Source organism: Patiria miniata, unplaced genomic scaffold, assembly GCF_015706575.1.
Source record: "Patiria miniata isolate m_02_andy unplaced genomic scaffold, ASM1570657v1 HiC_scaffold_20, whole genome shotgun sequence".
NCBI lineage: Eukaryota > Metazoa > Echinodermata > Asteroidea > Valvatida > Asterinidae > Patiria > Patiria miniata.
In genome coordinates, this window is record NW_024037059.1 from 119,889 (window position 1) to 139,082 (window position 19,194).

At 39.3% G+C, this 19,194-nt stretch overlaps 1 protein-coding gene across 5 annotated transcripts; it reads left to right on the forward strand.

The window, feature by feature from the left end:
• The first annotated feature begins 1,619 nt into the window (after positions 1-1,619).
• On the forward strand, positions 1,620-17,078 carry LOC119727431 (ATP-dependent DNA helicase Q5-like). 5 transcript variants are annotated; one of them, XM_038199304.1, is made up of 19 exons: positions 1,620-1,713; positions 2,013-2,051; positions 3,538-3,809; positions 5,076-5,716; positions 6,152-6,369; positions 6,615-6,798; positions 7,066-7,157; positions 7,311-7,547; positions 7,853-7,973; positions 8,388-8,427; positions 8,767-8,825; positions 9,683-9,774; positions 10,143-10,239; positions 10,945-11,052; positions 11,462-12,288; positions 12,481-12,547; positions 12,776-13,030; positions 13,758-13,830; positions 15,040-17,078. In XM_038199304.1, exons 3-19 carry the CDS (start codon positions 3,548-3,550, stop codon positions 15,135-15,137), a joined length of 3,471 nt encoding a protein of 1,156 aa, XP_038055232.1. In that variant the 5' UTR covers positions 1,620-1,713; positions 2,013-2,051; positions 3,538-3,547; the 3' UTR covers positions 15,138-17,078. The 5 variants fall into 5 exon arrangements, with proteins under 5 accessions (XP_038055232.1, XP_038055230.1, XP_038055231.1 ...); XM_038199302.1 differs by lacking the exon at positions 2,013-2,051 and adding an exon at positions 2,095-2,206; XM_038199303.1 differs by having other exon boundaries at positions 1,628-1,713; positions 1,993-2,051.
• The last annotated feature ends 2,116 nt before the right edge of the window (positions 17,079-19,194 follow it).

A 19,194-nucleotide genomic window follows, 5' to 3' on the forward strand; every position in this document is an offset into this window, starting at 1 on the left:
AATATATATATATAAAAAGATAATTGACTCCAAACTTGAAAATGATGTATAAATGATGATAGCTCAAAAAAAGGTTAAAGTGGTCAGAAATTGCCTCAGATCGCACCACAGAGCGTCTGGAATCCAAACATTTTCGGGCCCCTTAAGCGGGCCCCCAACCCCACGCCGTTAGGGCTTCGCGCTGCGCGCTCGCATCAACTGAGCTCCCTGCCCTGAGATGAGCCTGACCAATAAATTTTAGCTTCCTACGGGCCTGAATACTGGGACAGTTTATCAGGGGTATATGGAAGGGAAGGGGAAAACCTAATAAAAAATGCTGGATTTACTGTTTCATGCACTATTGGTTGCGGTTGCAGTACCAAAGCTGTGATGCGAGTGGTAAACCTTATATTAGTGCATGAAACAGTCATCGGGTGTTACGCTTCCGCGTGACGTCATGCGCCAACAGCCAGCGCAGCCGGCAAAAACGAGTAGTTGACAGCGATCGCTCTCTGTGCCTGTTAATCGACCGCCATTCATTGTACACAATTTTTTTTGTGCACAAACCAATTGCGGTCCTGGCCAATCCAGCAAGGTTGTCAAGTTAGGGGTTATTCCTCCTGTTTTCACTGCAATTGTAGGCTGAATCTTCATCGTGGATCGTTTTTTACTTCAAGGACCTGTGTAATGGTTATCCCAGGCAAGTTTGGGGTGAGTTGCAGTTGCAATTAGTGTGTAACGGGGACAAAATTGAACATTTTCCAAAAAATTTTGAATATACTACAAGTTACGAGAAAAATACGCTCCAGCCCTAGATGACAACCCAATGATAAAACTCAGGGCTGGGTAACTCCAGCTACTATACTACAAGTTAGGAGAAAAATTCGCTCCAGCCCTAATAGACAACCCAATGATAAAACTCAGGGCTGGGCAACTCCAGCTAGCCATGCCACACGCTCACAATTAGTGCACATTTTTTTTCCACAGCAGGTTTTTTCATCATCATGGGATTCATGTACTTTTACCACGACACTAGGGGCGCTGTTCATGATATAGATGTAAATCATTCCCCATCCCCCCCCCCCCCCCCCCCCCCCCAGTCCTGCAAACCCTCATATTTATTTCTAATACTAGGCCTAATTATTAACCCTGCCCCAACTCCCTAGGGGGTGTGCAAAATCACATTGAAATTGAAGGATTCAGGACTGTAAGAATCACAATTGACAGAAAAAAATTATTGTCCCAAAAGCAACGTCTTCGAAATTAAAGACTGCATGAAGTTGGAAAGTTACAAGGCAACACATGCTTCAAGAAAACTTTAAAAAGTTCCGCGGCAGGTATACACAGCGCCCTCTTGTGAACAAGTTTGACAACATTTTGCAAACTCTGCAGATTTCTCCACATTTGCTGACACTGAATTTTCACGAAATACACCCTCCTAACACACTGAAAACATTTCTTTAAACTCACCAACACATTGGAAAACTTGTGCATGACCGAAGAAAAGTGTTTGCTGTGTCCTCTAGTATGTTTTTCCCGGTAATTCTTAGCACTTCCGACAGCGTGCAAAAACAAATGGTGCACAAAAAGTCGAAATGTGGGTACATGGTACCTTGACGTATCAGTGTAAATAGGATCACCATTTTGACAGGAACCAATCTAACATGAATGCGCTCATTGCTAGTAGAGAGCTCTGCGAGCTGCCATCTGCTGGGCTAGCTTACGCATTTTAATGTACGGCATATTAATTTTTATCGGCCCAAAATTCACCCGCAAAGAGATTCTATCTATTTCCATGATTTCTGACTCTATTGTAGCTTGAGTAACTCCAACTGACAATGTTCCATATTCATTCACATGATGTAGCAAATGGAACATGTCAGCTGGAGTTAGCTGACAATGTTCCATATTCATTCACATGATGTATCATGTAGCAAATGAATATGGAACATGTCAGCTGGAGTTACTCAAGCTAACTCTATTGTTGAATTCTTTTCGGAACTGTTCAAACAGTTTCTTTTTCGAACATTCAGTGGAAAAGGAGACAAACGGGGAAGAAGAAACTATAATAAGTAAGTAGGCTAAACTAAGTTGACCTTCTTATTTTGTTTGCAGGTCAACTTGCCCCCTGGCCGACTCGCCCCCTGACCGACTCGCCCCCTGACCGACTCGCCCCCTGACCGACTCGACAAGCTCGCAGGTACCGGTGGATGCCGGCGCGCAGCAGGTATACCTGCGTTTACCGTTTGTCAATGACATAACTTGTAAATCTCGACTCTGGGTCCTCAGTTTCATAAAAAAAAATATTTTAAGAATAAATGATGTCATGGATGTATATTTAAAAAAAGGCAGTGTATATTTTGCCGGAGACGGCAAACCTTTAGTAAACGTTAGTTTGCCGGATATGCACTGAACATGCGCAGTTACTGTTTTTTTGTACTTAAACAATTTCCGGTGACAAGTTTTAGTCTGGCTCCATGCCAAAATTATCGTTGTTACCTCGTATTCACAAGATGGGATTCAGACCATTTTGTAATTTCGGACTTTACTTCCCTTTTAAAAAAAATCCTCCTGAGCCACAAATCTGAAAAAGAAAATGTAATACTCTGCAAAAAATGTTTGAGACATGTTAAAATAATAAAAGAAGAATATTCATATTTATTTGGGGATAAGAAAAAAAACTTTAAAATGTGGTGCGGTCGGAATCGAACGCGAGTCATCCCGCTTACTAGAGCCTTTGCTTAACCATTACACCAAACGTGCTACACAACTGTTGGTGGGAATTTAATACATCTTATAATTCAGCCCTATTTTAAAGAGTACAGCGCCCTCTGTTGCTATGGATTGCCGCCGGCAAACCTTTAGTAATCGTTGGTTTGCCGTCATTACCTCCGGCAAAATTTATCCACTATCTTAAAAAAATTAGCCTACAATTGCTGTGAAAAAAAAGAGGCATAACCGACAGCCGTGCGGCCATGATGATGCCCGGAGCTAGATTTGAGCACAAACAAACTGCAAAGCGCTGTCGATTACCATGCACACACAGCGAATCACCAGTCACACTTGCCAACTGCACTGCGCGGTGCGGCATGGCGCTGAAGCGCTCACCCGACGACTGTTTGATGCACTACTGCTGCACTAACTATGAGGCTTCACTCGCATCCGGTAGAGGTAGAACGGCAGCCGGAGTTGGCCGACAAACAGTCGTCGGGTGATATTTGCGACGAATTTCTTTAAAGCTGTGAAAAGAGGGGGGCTTTGAGTGTTCTGTTTTTGGGGACACTCAGTATCAGAGAGAGTGGCAAACAGAGTTTGGTGAGAATTCACCTGTTTTTCAGTAATAATTTCATATTCTGGTTTTTTTTTAGAGTGTGTTAATAGGTCTAGTTCAAATGACGTCATTTCCTACAGACCATCCACGTGCATCAGCATTTTGAGCGTGAACTTGCATAACGCACATCGGCTGCGTTGTATAACTTGTTTATAGATGCATCAGAATACACATCAGAATACAACACAGTATGAAATGACAATTTTGTATTCATTTTACCTTTAAAGTTCTGCAGTAATGCCGAAAGTTTCAAACAAGTCCACCAAGCTTGTTGCAAGCAAGCGCATCACTGACTTCATGGGCCCAAAAGCAACAGAGACATTAGACATGTCAGATGCATCTGGCTCATCAATTAGCCATGAGAAATCTTCACTTCAGATGGTTTGTGATGGACAAGGACCAAAATCTCATGCAATACAGAAGAATCTAAAAACTGTCTTCAAATTCAAGAACTTCAAGAGCTCTTTGCAACAGCGAGCCGTGGAAACAGTCACTACAGGTGTGTAGTTGATTCTTTGACTCCTTGGCTTGTCATTTGCGTCCAGAATGAATTCTTAACTTTATTTCTAAAGGTTCTAAAAGTTTAAAGGTTTGGAGACATGAGCTAAATTAACTTAACTTTGCTCTGCTTGTTGTCTATTGGCAAGTAGAAAGCAACTGACAGTGTACTGAGGTTCTGAAGGGTACTTTTCTGACATCAGAAAAAAAGATTGAATGTTTCGTCACGGTGGCTCAAAAGTGGCCATCTACTTTTCTGCCAGCAGAAAAGCAGATTGAACATTATTGTACACTTGTCAATCATCCCAAAAAAATGTCCACATACAATGTACATGTAACCCTTGCCTCATTGTGTACATGTACATGTATCTAAATCATCATCCAATCAACAGGCATTTTTATAACGGCAACAGATGATTCAGGTGACTAATAATAATTGTTTGCCAATTTTTATAGCTGTTTCGGGATTTCAATTTTTTTCATATTAATGCAATTAATTGTTCCTTCTTTTCATTTGGCGTTTTAACCCTTACTCTCTGAGGGTAGTTTACTGCATGTCAGTTGGTTATGCCAATGCCCTCCAGCTGCAGTTTATTGGAGGATACTTTGATGTAGCAGTGAAGGCTCCAATTGGCAGGAGTTGGAGGCCCTGGAGGGTGCCTGATACTGACCAGCTGGGGGCACTTGATTGTTATCAGAGGAATCTCTCATTGTTCTCTGTGGCATGTATTGGAGTGCCTGTCCAGTTACCCTTGAAATGACATGGCAGATATTGGAGGGCCATGCAAAAAACATAGGAGAGTTTCTTGAGGCACATATTGGCATGCGTTGGAGGGTCTAGTAGGGTAAGGGTTAATACGACGGCTGCCGTCTTGAATCTTCGCCCAGCTGCACTCCACACGCACTTGGGTTTTCGTAATCGGCAACCGGAGAACACTGTTCGTGGGTCACTCTAGAGCAGGGTTCGAATACACCCCAGATGTCCACTTTTGAACATCCGTAACAGTACATTTACATCACACACTTGAGAAATTTAATATCAACTTTAACCCTAACTCCCTACTGAGTTATTAAGAACAATACCAAATCCGCCAAAATCCATCACTCACTCCGCTTCACAGAATGTTTCATGACCAATATCCACCCAAATGGGGGGGGGGGGAGAGATAGATTTTGATGGATTTGGGAAGGTAAGGGTTAATAAATCATACTTCACATATTAATTGAAAGAAATATCTTTAATTTGTGTCTATTGTGTTTTCCACAGGAAAGAGAGATGTATTTATTTCCATGCCAACTGGTTCGGGTAAATCCTTGTGCTACCAGCTTCCAGCAATAGTGAGGTCAGGAATCACCCTTGTGGTTTCTCCACTTCTGGCTCTGATCCAAGATCAACTAGAGCATTTAGATCGCATGAAGATACCAGCACAGACATTGAACTCTCAGATTCAAGGCGAGAAAAGACTAGCAATCTTAGCTGATATTTCTAGCAAGAAGCCTACCACCAAGTTACTCTACATCACCCCAGAGCTTGCTGCAACTAACAACTTCCAATCTATCTGTCATTCCATAGCATCTCGCAATCTCCTGTCACTCATAGTCATTGATGAAGCTCACTGTGTATCTCAATGGGGACATGACTTCAGACCAGACTACTTAAAGCTAGGAAATCTACGTGTCAAGTTTCCTCAAGTCCCTTGTGTTGCACTGACTGCCACAGCAACACCACATGTGCAGAAGGATATTCTTGACAGTTTGAAACTTAAGGAACCAACTGTTATCTTCAAAGCCAGCTGCTTCCGAGAGAATCTCTTCTATGAGGTTGTGTTCAAAGATCTTTTGGAGGATCCTGTACAGGATTTGAAGAACTTTGCCACCAAGGTTCTACAGAAAGATGAGGAAGAAGGGGTACTTTTATTTTAATCATCATCTATTCCGTGGTTTGTTTTCAATTGATGTACCATGACTTGTGTGTTTTGTTCATCAGCCATGATGTTTTTCATTCTGTATTTTGCTGTCACTCATGTTGAGTACCGAAGTGTGACGTCATTTAGAACAGGAAAGTGTAGTGCAAACGAATGGAGTACGCGCGCGTGTTGGTTCACGGGCTGAATCACGCGCTAATGTCTTTCACACACATTTTGTGCGTGTGACGTATTCACTTCGGTACTCCATACATGTATTCTGTTTTACTGCAATTATAAAAACAGCCCGCTCCACAACTTTCCATAATGCATGTAGTGGGAATTGCTGATCTGTTTGCAATGATGATTTTTCTTCTATCAATCAATTTCCTTGTTGCATTTTTAACACACTACTGATATTGTTTTTGGACTACTTCAGGATATGAATGGTTGTGGCATCGTTTACTGCCGCACACGAGAGGCCTGTACCACTGTGGCTAATCGTCTGACTCGTCTTGGCTTACCATCTCAGGCATACCACGCTGGCTTGAAAAGTTCCCATCGTTTACAAGTACAGAATGATTGGGTTGATGGAAGGGTGCCAGTTATAGTTGCTACCGTTAGTTTTGGAATGGGTGTGGACAAAGCAACAGTCAGGTAATGGAGTGTCTCAATATTTAGACAATTTCTGCTCATTTCAGATGTTCCATTTCGAACAGATGACATTCCCAGTAGGAATGAGTAATTCCAACATGGTCTCAAATAGAATGCTTTGTTTCTGATACTATTAAAGGTTCCCTTGACAGAGATAACATTTAGTTTTATTTCATGAGAGAGAAAACAGCTTTAAGTTCTAGTGTGATTAATTTATTAATATACATATTCCATATGAACCTCTGCAGGTTTGTTGCTCATTTCAACATTGCCAAGTCTATGGCGGGATATTATCAAGAGTCTGGCCGTGCTGGAAGGGATGGCAGACCAGCAAGTTGTCGTCTGTACTATTCCAGAGATGAAAGGAATCAAGTGGCTTATCTTATCACTCAAGAAATGGCTAAAGCTAAGTCTAAAGAGCAGCAGAGATCTGTAAGTAGGCAACTGATGTTCTGTCCACAGTCTGACTTGTATGACTTTTAGGTGACAATTAAGAGGGTGTGTAAACTAGCAAGAAATATGTCACATACTTCAGAATCTGTCGCTTAGCATCACTTTGAATGAGGGTACAATTTTATGGAGATTTAAAATGGACAGTTTTCAGTAACACTTATGAGCAAAGCCAGACATGAGGTCAAGTTGGAGAATATTGAAGACATTGATGGCCATATACATGTTTATATTTTACTCATTTTCAAGCAGGAAGCATCCAAAGGAAAACAGACTAATAAACACGGCAAGGCCAGCATACAGAGCTTTGAGTGTCTTGTCAAGTTCTGTGAAGAAGAAAAGTAAGTTATGAGATCTCTTCATGGCACTGTTTGCCGCATAATTCTGCACTTATGATCACCCATACACTACTTTAGTTGTCTACCACATTTTGGTTTGGTAGTTATGAATTCCATTGCCATGTTCAATGTTGTTTCCTTTGTATACTTTGACAGGTGTCGCCACTCTGTGATTGCCAATTTCTTTGACGATAGACCACCAAATTGCAACAATTCCTGTGATGTGTGTAAATCACCAGCTGAAGTCCGTAAACAACTGGAGTATTTGAAGCGAGGTGTCATGGCTAACTCCAAGAAGAAGACTGATAGGTCTGGACGCACCTGTATCATGGAGGATACTAAAGGCAAAGCCGATAGGGATCTGTATGGAGAAGGCCGTTATGGAGCTGACAGGTGGGTAGGAGGATGACATTCTTAGTTTGTGTTTAATAGGTTCACTTGATTATAAATTGTCTATCACTTAGTTGTATTGATGCTGTACATATTGTAAGCCCTATTTTGTAAGAAATGCAGTGATTTGCATCAGGGTTTGAGATTTGCCATGGTTAAAGATGTCCAAGTAATAACAAATCTGCTGACAGTGGTCACAACGTTTGTTGCCCATTGCGAACATGGAATCCTTTTCATGACATGTAGTCCTTTATTGAATGGTCTCAAAATATTACACAGATCTATGTTACTTTTTGTGCTTGATTTAGCTTCTACAATGGCAAATACAAGGCAAAAGATGACGGTAGCAGTAGTGAAGATGATGATGATATGGCAGCAGCAAAGGAACGTACTAACATGATCAGGGCAGAGTTTGAAAGGAGAAAGAAGGTGTGTAGTGCAGAAATGTCATGAGCTAAGTCAGACACTGCAGCTTATGTTTGGCATATTTTAAGTGTTAATATTTGGGTTCTTATTTAGTTTTGGCAAGCATACGTATTCGCTGGGCATAGGAAAGATTTGTCAAGTTTTTATTTGTGATGAATCAGATTTGTCTGCACAATATTTGTACCCTGCCCCTCTTGTGTCCTTCATCGTTCTGTCGATAATCTCAACCATCAAACAACCCCCGGCAGATTTTAGTGGTGAATTCTACTCACAGTTTATGTACAAAATTATAAGACAATTTGCCAAGTGTGACCATTTTCAATTATCGCAAGTGAACTCCGCACATGAAAGGCGTGTATGAAATTGTATATTTTCATCATTCTTTCGTGCATTTTATTTTTCTACTTTTTTTTGTAGAACCAAATCAGGACATCTAAAGTTGATTTCATCATGCCTGGTAAGATTTTCATATTTTGTCTAGCTAGAAAATTTTGTTGATTCATACGCTTTCCATATATTTTCAACTTATGTCATATTCTGTACAGAGGTCACTTCAAAAATCCTAAATCCAGCAAATCCTAGACTTGGTTTGCAGTAGTAGAGTGGATTTAGGAGTATATGATTCTTGACTTGTTTCTTTAAGAATATCCCATTTAAGCTGTGTTTGATTGACTTCAGCACATTCAGATGGACTTCTGACAAAAGTGTCCTCTGACAAAACTGCCCAGAGAGCTTGGTTTAAAATGCTGACATTAATTTGAACTGTGTATCTATTTCTGGGTTGTTTTTGTTTTAGATGAGGATTGCCCATTGAGAGATGCACCCAACTCCAAGATCCCAGGCCTAACAATCAAGGTAAAATCATTTCACCTTATGTTTGCATCATTTGACTACCTTGAGTAGAACCAGACTGGGACCTTAAGTGCTCAAAATTATGCTAAAGAAGATCAGGCCAACTTTACTCACTCTTAACCAGCAAATTTCTCAAAATAATGTTACTTGGCAAAAGAAAAATTCCTCAATGTTTCACCAACCAAGTTTGAAGACTCAATTCAATTTTTAAAGGAGACTTTTCTTCAATATTTAGCAGTGGCTTGCACAAGAGAGGGAAGTCAAGTGAATTCAAAATGAGGCTAAAGACTAGACTTCTACATGTCCATCCATGGTCCAACTATTTGACACGACTAATTTCTTCATTCGTTGTCATTAGTTTGGTGCCTGACTAAAGAGAAATGTGTAGAAATAGTGACCTAGTACCCAACATCATAGATATTTCTTTTGGCACAGTCAGCTGACAGTAGGTTGATGCGGTAGTGAAGAGTTGTTGGACTGGATGTTTCATGTGGCAGTCTATTGTCTTGTATTGTATGTTTTCAGTTTCTTAAGTTTTGGGACTCTCATACACAGTATGGTGAGTCCCAAATTTTCAGACGAGATCAGAACATGTATCAACAGGTTATTCTACTTTTATAGAGTAAGACTGGTTCATTATTTTTGTATTTGTATTTGGAGTGAAGCAACGCACAATACATGTAAATTCAAATGAAAGTGTAATACCAACAGTTTCATAATATTTTTGATTAATTGTTTTTCTGATGTATTATGATCCAATATCAGCAGGTTTTAAACCTCAAATATAAAATTATCTGATGAATTCTTTAAATCTTCCATGTACATGTAATAATAATTCTAATAATTACTAATTTATTCAGTCCAGAGTGCACTGTCTACAGTTGATAGAGAAAGCTCTTCAAGACAACTTTGAGCAGTACTTTAAGAACAACTCTAGTAGACTACCAGCCAGGTGAGAGTAACTAGTTTTGTAACTCTAATGAATAAAAAAAGTGGATTGTTTTCTCTTATAGGAGCAGGGATCGTGAATACACAATCCACTAATAACCCCATTCCTACAATGAAGTTATGAACAGTGCTGGAAAGTATCAGCTCATTATACTTATTGAATACTTGATTTATAATTTAGAATGTATGTATGCCCCCAGTTACACCACTGCTTCTAGTTGTATGTAATATTCAATAAATAAGTTCCAAGTACATGTACATGTATCTATTGCAGAGGCATCTTTTTATTGATCCCTTTCTGGTCTAAACAGTCCATCATACTGTGCCATTCATGAGGATATGATATTTATATCTTGTATATTTTTCCAACAGTGAATGGGAGTCTCATGGTCAAGCCATAGATTCTGAGTATGAGATATTCAAGATCTGTAGACAGAGCAATATGTATAAAGCCAAGGTTCTCAGCCTGGTAAGACTTCACTTCTTCTCTTTTGCAACATCAGTTTACAAAGCAGGATTAGCAAGTTCGTCACAGAGCTGACAAGTCGGCTAATCAACCTTTTTTGTGATTTTGTTATTTTTGTGGTTTTTAAAGGTTGCACTTTCACATATTTTTGCCAATTTTTTTTTGTAATTATTGTCTATTTTTTTGGAGATCCGTTGCCCCCGCATGATCAAATATATTGCAAGCTACCGGCAGAAAACATAATTAATAATTTTTGTCCCTAATAGTTAAATGAAGGCTGGGGCGAAGGTTAAGTGTGAGTCTACGGTGTTATGAATCTTAGATACTGCCCTCCATGCGAGATTAGCATCATTTCAAGAGTGAAATATTGTTTAACAAAATTGAATTGAAATTACTGAAATAAAAATTTTAGTTGGTTGCATATTAACATGTAGCTTGAGGTCGAGTGAAAATTAATTCTGTCAAACTAATTCCAGAACAAACTGATCAAAGGAAATTCCTTATCAAATGGAAACTGAATTTATCATCAATCTCAAAAAAGAATGTTTTTAAACTGTCCCTTGTGTGAACTACATATAATCGGGTTTCTAGACTGTTTCAAAGTTCTTGGAGTTTGGAGTGCACCCCAATACCTCAAGAAATACTAAAAACATTGTTTTTCATCATGACTTGGGTTTAAGTCCATTTAGGGTTTTTGAACTGTTTTAGGTAAGCAGTATCAAGAAGGCAACCAAGGATGCTGACATTCATAAGATATTCCTTGAAGGAAACAAAGAAGAGAAGGAAGCAGACACTGATGAAGACCAAGATAAGCAGGTAAGGACTTCCCTCTATTTGGGTCTTTACTTCATTAACATTTTGCATTTCTTCACTCATAGCTTCTGGATGACAGGCCTGGATTAAACTTTAAGTTTGTTGGCTTTTGGCTAATTTAGGATATTGATAACTAGCAAAGCTTATGATACCTGATGGACTTCTTGCACATGGACCACCACCCAATTAGCAGTGGGAATATGAAACATCGCTGTAAGTGTTTGCCACTTACTTGATTTACAATGAAACTAAGTTTCAACTGATGGCGTATGCAATCTAGCAAGGTCATTACCCAATCTTTCAATATGTAGAGTATATTGCAGTTGGATCTAGCAAATTCCACTAGTAGAAAGAACTATGCTAATATTTAGTTTTTAACCAGAAAAGTGATATTTATAATATATTATTTCAGGAAGTTATTCCGACTGTCGCCAACCTCTCCAATACTTCAACATCCAGCAACAAACCATTTGTTGGTTTTCAGACTGTCTCCTCACTTCTTGCCAAGCAAAGTAAGTCTGAAAACCAACGTACAGTCAAACTCTGTCAAGGTGAATCCCTCGACATGGAACCAGACCAGGCAGTTGATAAAGATGCATCTTCATCAACACACAACAAAAACTCAAGCCAGTCTGGTGCTACTATCAAGTCTGGTTTCCAGACTGTCTCCTCACTTGTATCCCAAGGGATGTGGACAGGCAGCAAGTCAAAACCTAAAATGAAAGGTCAGAAGAATGCAAGAAAGAATGAAAGCAACTCTGTGGATTCCAGTTTAAGACGTATCAAAAAGCCTGTGAGAACAGAGACATCATTTGATTCATTGTGTGCGGAATCAGTTGCTAAATCGTCACGCAGCAATATTAAAGGCAATGACGTAGAACCTGTACATGACAAACAGAAAAATGAAGTATATGATGCTATAAATGCTAATAGTGGTGGCATAAAGGATTCATTCACAAACTCTGAGCAGTTCAGCAGCATTTCTGGCACCTGTTCAAGAGATGTTAAGATGAACCAAGCAGAGACACCTGATGCAACCACCAAAGTTTGTGTAGAGGATGAGGCAAGTGTGTTATCTTATCCAGTGTATGTCTCGGGTGAATGCATCCAAGATGCTGAACCTTGTAGGAGAAGTTCAAGTACAACAGCAGAATGTGTTGCCGATTGTAGAGGCAGAGGATGTTCATATTCTTCCATGGAAACACCAGATGAGGAATCTTTGGCATTGTCTGTAATAAGGTAAGGCTTAAATACAATTTATGCTTTTCTCAAGGAACTGATTAAGTGTGAAAATGTAGTTGTCTGTGATCAGAAATTTAATTTGATGTGTTGGGGGGGGGTGTTAATAATTCCTGCAGCTCCCTTTCAGCATATGAACTTGTCTTCAGAATGTACAATCAATTTGGTTTATTTTCTTCTTGGTATTAACAGCATTGATGGTGATTGCAGTGACTTGAAGTCATCAAGCAGGAAGAGAATCAATGACTCTTCACTCATGGTTGGTACAGATGCATGTTTTAATCACTTTGCATGGGGTTTGCCATTTCATTGAACAGCGGCCTCTATAATTATGAAAATGTCCTGTTCAAACTGCATTCTTTTTATTTAAGTAAGTATTAAATGAAACAGGCAGAAATGTGTTTTGTGAACATTAAGCAGATGACATCCTAAATGAAGTAGACAGGAATGTATCATTTTCAAAACCCTATTTTTATTTTCTGTACAGCACCCCTACTCTTCCAAGAGGTCCAAACTGTCAAGCCAAGATCACACAAACACTCTTGAGAACAACTCAGGTAGCATCAGCGCAGATGATGACAAACCGAGGAGATTTGTGACCTTCGACCCAAGTACAGTGGACAATGAGAGGTCAACAGAGGTTAAGCCGGGGTCAACCGTTAAAGATATCCGACGGTTGGCTGCAGATGTGGTGGTCAAGTTGTTGACCCCATATTACAAGGACAACAAGTTTGCCTCAAAGGTTGGTAATTCACGTCTCCACATTAATTTAATTGTCGTCAATGAATATTGATTTGTGAATCATTTCAGCTTTCCCTTAGTTGTCAACATTGCCGCTCTACTGTATTTGATAATTGTATTTTTCACTAGGAAAGATTACTTTTAAAGCTGTAGTCCATCATTTGTAATTAGTGCATTTTGTTCGTTTGAAGCAACAAAAGTGTTCAAAATCTAATGAAGGATACTGTGAACAACTTACTTGATGAAGTTTCAACTCAGCTTCAGCTTCATATTCCGAGAAAAACAACATTCTAGGATCTCAATTTCAAATCAAAAGTTGCTAAATCATGTTTCGAATTGTTTTGAATTGCAGCTTTACGCGATGTTGCGCACTGATCCAACGAATTATAGCAACCGCGCACGCCTGTGCGTCGTTCCAATGCTTGTGCGCGCTGCGCCGAATAAAAAATGAATAACTAATTTAAATTTTCCTACGGTGCTTCTTAAGAAGTACCATTGGAAATGCCTTCTTTCGTTGATTTCTTCGAAATGAGAGCTTGCCAGAAAGGATAATTTCACAGGGAGTTTAGTCCCCTCACTATCTTTCAACCAGTATGTTTTTCAACAATAATTACGCCGGTTACTTTTTTGGATAGCTGCAAATGATGGACTCGGGCTTTAAGCATGTGTTTGTTATAATAGATAATTTATGAATGTCTCATACATAATTCATTGTGCCTCTCATTTAGGACTTGTTTAAGATGCTTGCTAAACGACTTGCCCATCAGATAACACTGGACGGTGCACTTACCAAACGGCCATGTAAGTCAATTTCTTCTTTTTAGTCAGTAAATTTAAATTTGAATTACTCATCCATAATGCGGCCAAAAAGTACTCGTATCAACAATTCTTGAACGGCAGTTTCAGGTCACTGGAAGAAATATTAACAAGTGGTTCATATTTTGCAAAATTATATTTGAGCTGCTATATACAGGGTGTCTAAAAAAGAAATATCAAACTGCCTCTTTCACACGGCTTTAAAAAACACTTCACAAATATTGAATCATAATGTGAAGTGTATAGTTAATTAGCTTTTCCCCAATGAAAAAATCTTGCCAATTGGGTAAACATTTATTGAGTTATGGCCAATTCAAAATAAGTGTCGATTTTTAAATCTTTTCACAGTCTCAATTGTCATTTGTTAGGAATGTAATATATTTTGGGTGAGGTTGAGTGTAGATTTGGTTTATTTGGTGTTTTAATCTTTCTTTCTTTATTTGGCTTTTTATAAAGTTTTTATTGTTCGCAACAATTGTCATTTATGCTTTTGGAAGTAATGGTAGTCCATACAAGGACTGTTTGGTTTACTTCTTAGATGTATACTGTTCTGCTCTTTCTCTGCCCTCTACTTGTTAGCCTTTTTCACAAATGCAAGTTTCGGCCCATGTTCTTATTGGGGCAATCAAAATATCAGTCGCCATATTCAATTGGCCGAAACTAAATACAAAAAGTATATATTTTCCTGATAAAGATTTTTCCGGTGTTGAAAAGCTAACATGTATATCGATATTTATGATGAATTCTTGTAAAAGCTGTGAAAAAAGGGGTTTTAAGGTTTTTTTCCGCGATAGCCTTGAAAAAAATTTTTGCGACCCGAGCTATTCTGACTTTTTAGCCTCGTACCTCGATGGCCGAGATCTTAGGGGAGGGGATGGAACCCCCTCCCCTTCCCCTAGCTGTGAAATGGTTGAAATAACACGCCCCTGTTAGGGTCAAAGACACCCTGTATATTTCATCCAAAATTGTTGCATTTGTTTTCTTTGTATGCAAAACAGAATTGTCTTCATTGTATTGTTATTGACTTGACTAGATGTCTTGGAATTGAGAAAATCATACGGTTTCAGCACTTGTAAATTGTATTCTGAGGATCGTCTTCAATAATTTGAATATTTATGTCAACTACGGTAATAATACTTTTCAAATACATTCTGCATATCTTCTTTTGGTTTCTCCTAAAATATTTGTGCACAGTGAAGGATAAAGCAAAGAAACTTGTCAAGGAATACTTCAAGCAGCATGCGATGTGTCAACAAGAGAGTGACCTTCCCTCCATCCCTCTTCATGCATGACTGCAATGAATCTAGTGTTTACAATGTCTGACCATCCTCAGTCTGTCAACATCCACACTGACGCCTTCTGCAGTTTGAGTGGCTCCATGACTGCAGAGCCAAGTCACTTTTACTTCACATTATTTTGCACTTAGTGTCCCATTGTTGGAAAATACCCAGTGTGCATTGTTACAGATTTAGGCTGGTTCTTGAAATGTTGGAGTTATTTTAATATTCAAATTGTATTTATTCATATTTAAAGAAAGTAAAATTTGATGAACAGATTAACATGTTATTGCTGAGTATTATATGCTTCTCCTATCCTGATATTTTTCCTACATATACCACATTGCAATGGATTGTCCCTTTACATGCCATGTGCAAGTAAATATGCGCATTTAGGTATCTCTGAATCATGCTTGTGAAAAGAAAATCAAGGTGCATGCCATGCTTGAACAAAAAAGTGATTGTAGGTTTTGACTGTCAGCTGGGAACACCTGGGATGAAAGTGATTGAAACTCAGGTCAGCTTTATTTATGAATGTACATGTACCTCTATTTGGAAGAGACATCCAGAAATGCTACATCACTCAACAAGTTTTGTGTTCTTGCCAATTTATTTTATAACATAACGGTTTTCATGAGTGCACAGTGACAATTTAGAGTACCAAATGAAATTGAAATGTTTCAAAACAAATATATACCCATAGTTTCAGGACTGTTCAAAAAATTGATTTCTTGTCTCTGTCACCTTAATTTTCTAGCTATTAATAGTTTAAGGAAACTCTTAATGTTGTAATAAAAATAGTACAAGATTGATTTAAACTAAAATGCAGGTCAGTTTAAGCAGGTGTTCTTTAGGTGCACGTATAGGAAGGTGGAATGTAACAAAAATATGGATTGCATACAACTCAAGACTGCTAGGGATCTAAATGACCATGCCCCAGCAGTGTACTGACCTGGTGACTTTGTGGGTTCTGGCTGTGATTGTGAGTTCAAGAAAGAAAGAATAGTTGAATGAATGCCAATTAAAAAAAAAACACGTCTGCAATTACTTCCCATTTCTCCAAAATGAAAAAAAAAACACCTGTGTAGAATTGTGTATAATACTAATGGGAATACACTTTGTCTTTGGGGTATAAGGCAAGTTAATCCTGTTTGGGATGTACATGACTATTGTTTAAAACTACTTCTTTTAGATACATAAATTTACACAATTTGAAAGTGTCAAATAACTGAAAAACAGAAGTTAATACTTAAAGGGAATATACAGCATTTGCTTTTGCTGAATTTTCAGAAATGGGTGGATTTGGGGGTGAGTGTTTTATAGCAAATGTTGTAACACTGACTTGTTCGAAGTTTTGTGTTCGAAGATGCTGGAAAAACCAAGAAAAAGAAATGTGTTCCTGTAGTCTGGTTCCCTGACCTTACTCAAGAAGAAACAAAGCAATTTATTGGCCTCTGGGAATTGTAAGGTCAGGGAACCAGTCTAACTGGCTTGTAGCCGTTCAATCATAGGTGACTAACTAAATATGGTAAATTGGGGGCAGTGTTTGAAACAGGCAGTTTTTTTTACCAACGATGGTCGGCCGACCAGCGTTGGAAATTGATACAAAAATACCACTTTTCTTGAAATAATGACAACACACCAGGCGCCATGATTTTACAGGATGATTTAGGCTGTCATTCACTAACAGTCCATGTAAGGTATTTCATAATAATGTGTTTGATGTTTGCAAATGAGGCATATTCCCTTTAAATGTAAATTGTGCCTATGGTCATGGACGTCGCCAGGATTTTTTATAAGGGGGAGGGGGCAAAGCACATTTTTTCCCAAAAATCCTTTGACTTTCTCAAGCATAATATTCTCCATGTATTATTATTCAAGGATGGGCGGGGGACATTTGCCAGCCCGCCCATTTTGTTAAATGTCTATTAAATTAATGCCAAAAATGACTTCACACGTCTTTTTCTTTTACTTTTTTGTCCTCTTTGTTTTTGTCTGTTTGTTTGCTTTTCAGAAGGGGGGCAACCTCCTTGCCTTCGCGACACCCATGCCAATGGTGCCATGTTTACAACGAACTACGAAGTATTCTTTTAAACGAAACTAGTTTTACTAACAGTTTGCTGCCCAAAATATTCTTTCATAAATTATTGGGCGTGTGGACTCTTCTGTGAACTGCAAGGTCCGTTTAGGGTACTTATATACAGCGCTTAAAGTTGTAATTCTGTTTTACTAAAACGTTTAAATATTATTGAAACTCCTGATAGATATGGAGTCTCTAAAAAGACTCAATAAAATTTAACACATGTACATTTACACGTAATTTATTGACAAAATGAGGTTCGATTGAGGACTTCAATGGCGTCGCATAAATTGGCTTAAATTTGGCTTTGGCTTTTTGATCTTTTAACCTGATTCCTAAGGAAACATTGGCGGACCTCCCCCCCCCCCCCCCCCCCTCCGGACTCGGGGGGGGGGTATAATCCCCAATCCCAAATCCCAACAGAATGACGGGCCATTAGTCCAGTCAATTATGTTAAGAACTACAACAAATTACAATAGATACAAGCGTCAAGCAAGCAACTTCAAATAAAATACACAAACAACGTGTGAACAATCTAATTGTTTCTTTGTAGTGGAAAGGGATTTTCCTAGCATTTTTGTCAGATTAAAAGTGGCCTCGAATAATTCGTCTGGTGATGACTTGCTTCGATTTAGGCCTTCATGACTGTGTAAGGTTTAGGATTCATTACCACATGCGAGCGCAGCAGACAACAGTGTGTGGGAAACTTTAAAAAAAACAATTATGTGAATGTGTGTCGTGTTTTGTCTAAGGCCAAAAAAAAAAAGTCTCCGGTTTCTGGTATGGAGCTTGCCCAAAAAGTGGTGCGGCGACGCGGCTTTTTTTGTACCTGACTTGTTTGCTTCAAATGTCGGCTGATGACTGCAAATGGTGCCCGACTAAACTTAGTGCAAAATGTACGGGAGTCCAGAAAGTCCACATAAAGCTTATTCTCGATCATACCCCCATCTAAAAACACGTTAAAATTGTGCTGCAGCAGGATTCAGGTCAAACCAGTGAGTTTGGCGTTTTTGAGACATCATCTTTTATTGAAAAAAAAAAATTCATTTTGCCGACGCGCATGGCTACGGCGACGCACGCGCATACCAGAAACCGGAGACTTTTTTGGGGGGGGCCTAAAGTGCCAATGTTTATAATGCTTTCATTGACCCAAATTGTGTCCACAGAATCGAGGATTCACTCTCTATCTTCAACTTGTTATGAATCTTAACAGCGAAGAAAATGCATGTTAACATAATGAATCTAGTGGTAGATGATAAAGTATTGGGGGAAAACTGGGGAGTATCCACATTTGGGGGCGGAGAGGAAGGGGGAACCCCCCCCCCCCCCCCCCACCCGTAGCAAAAAACTGTGGAGCTCACCTGCCCTTTCCTTCCCATCCGTGTTTGCAGGGGCGGGGTCGGGGTACGAACAAAAAAGTGATGTGATTAGCACCCTCAACGACAGGAACTTGTCTACAATAAGTTTCAGTCTTGTACCCAGACACCATTTGCGTTAGATCTGTACGTTAATTCTCCTGACTACTTTACGTACGCGGACAATTTTAAAGCGGGGAAAATTGAACAAACCGCGCCGGGCGCCGGCACAGTGCACGTTTTTTGAGACACATTCCAGGAACCGGGCAGAAGTGGTGGTTGCTAAACATCGTAAAAATGGTGAGTATTGAACCAATTTGTCCTTATCTCTCAAACTCGTAAGTTTGGTGTTTGCAAACTTAGTGTGTAGGGCTATACCCTTGCCCAGGTGGACTCCCTTTCCTCCCTTCGACAGTTGTAGCGACGCTGGGATCTTTAGTCGTATGCAATGGACATGGGCGTCGCCAGGATTTTTTCTAGAGGGGGGCAAAAAAAGATTTTGCCCAAAAATGCTTGTATTTCTCAACTCATTCTCGATTTATCAGTTTTAGAGGGGGGGCAGGGACATTGTGCCCCCCCCCCCCCACTCATTAAATTTACACCACTTTGTCTTCGCGCCTCTTTTTCTTTTCTATTC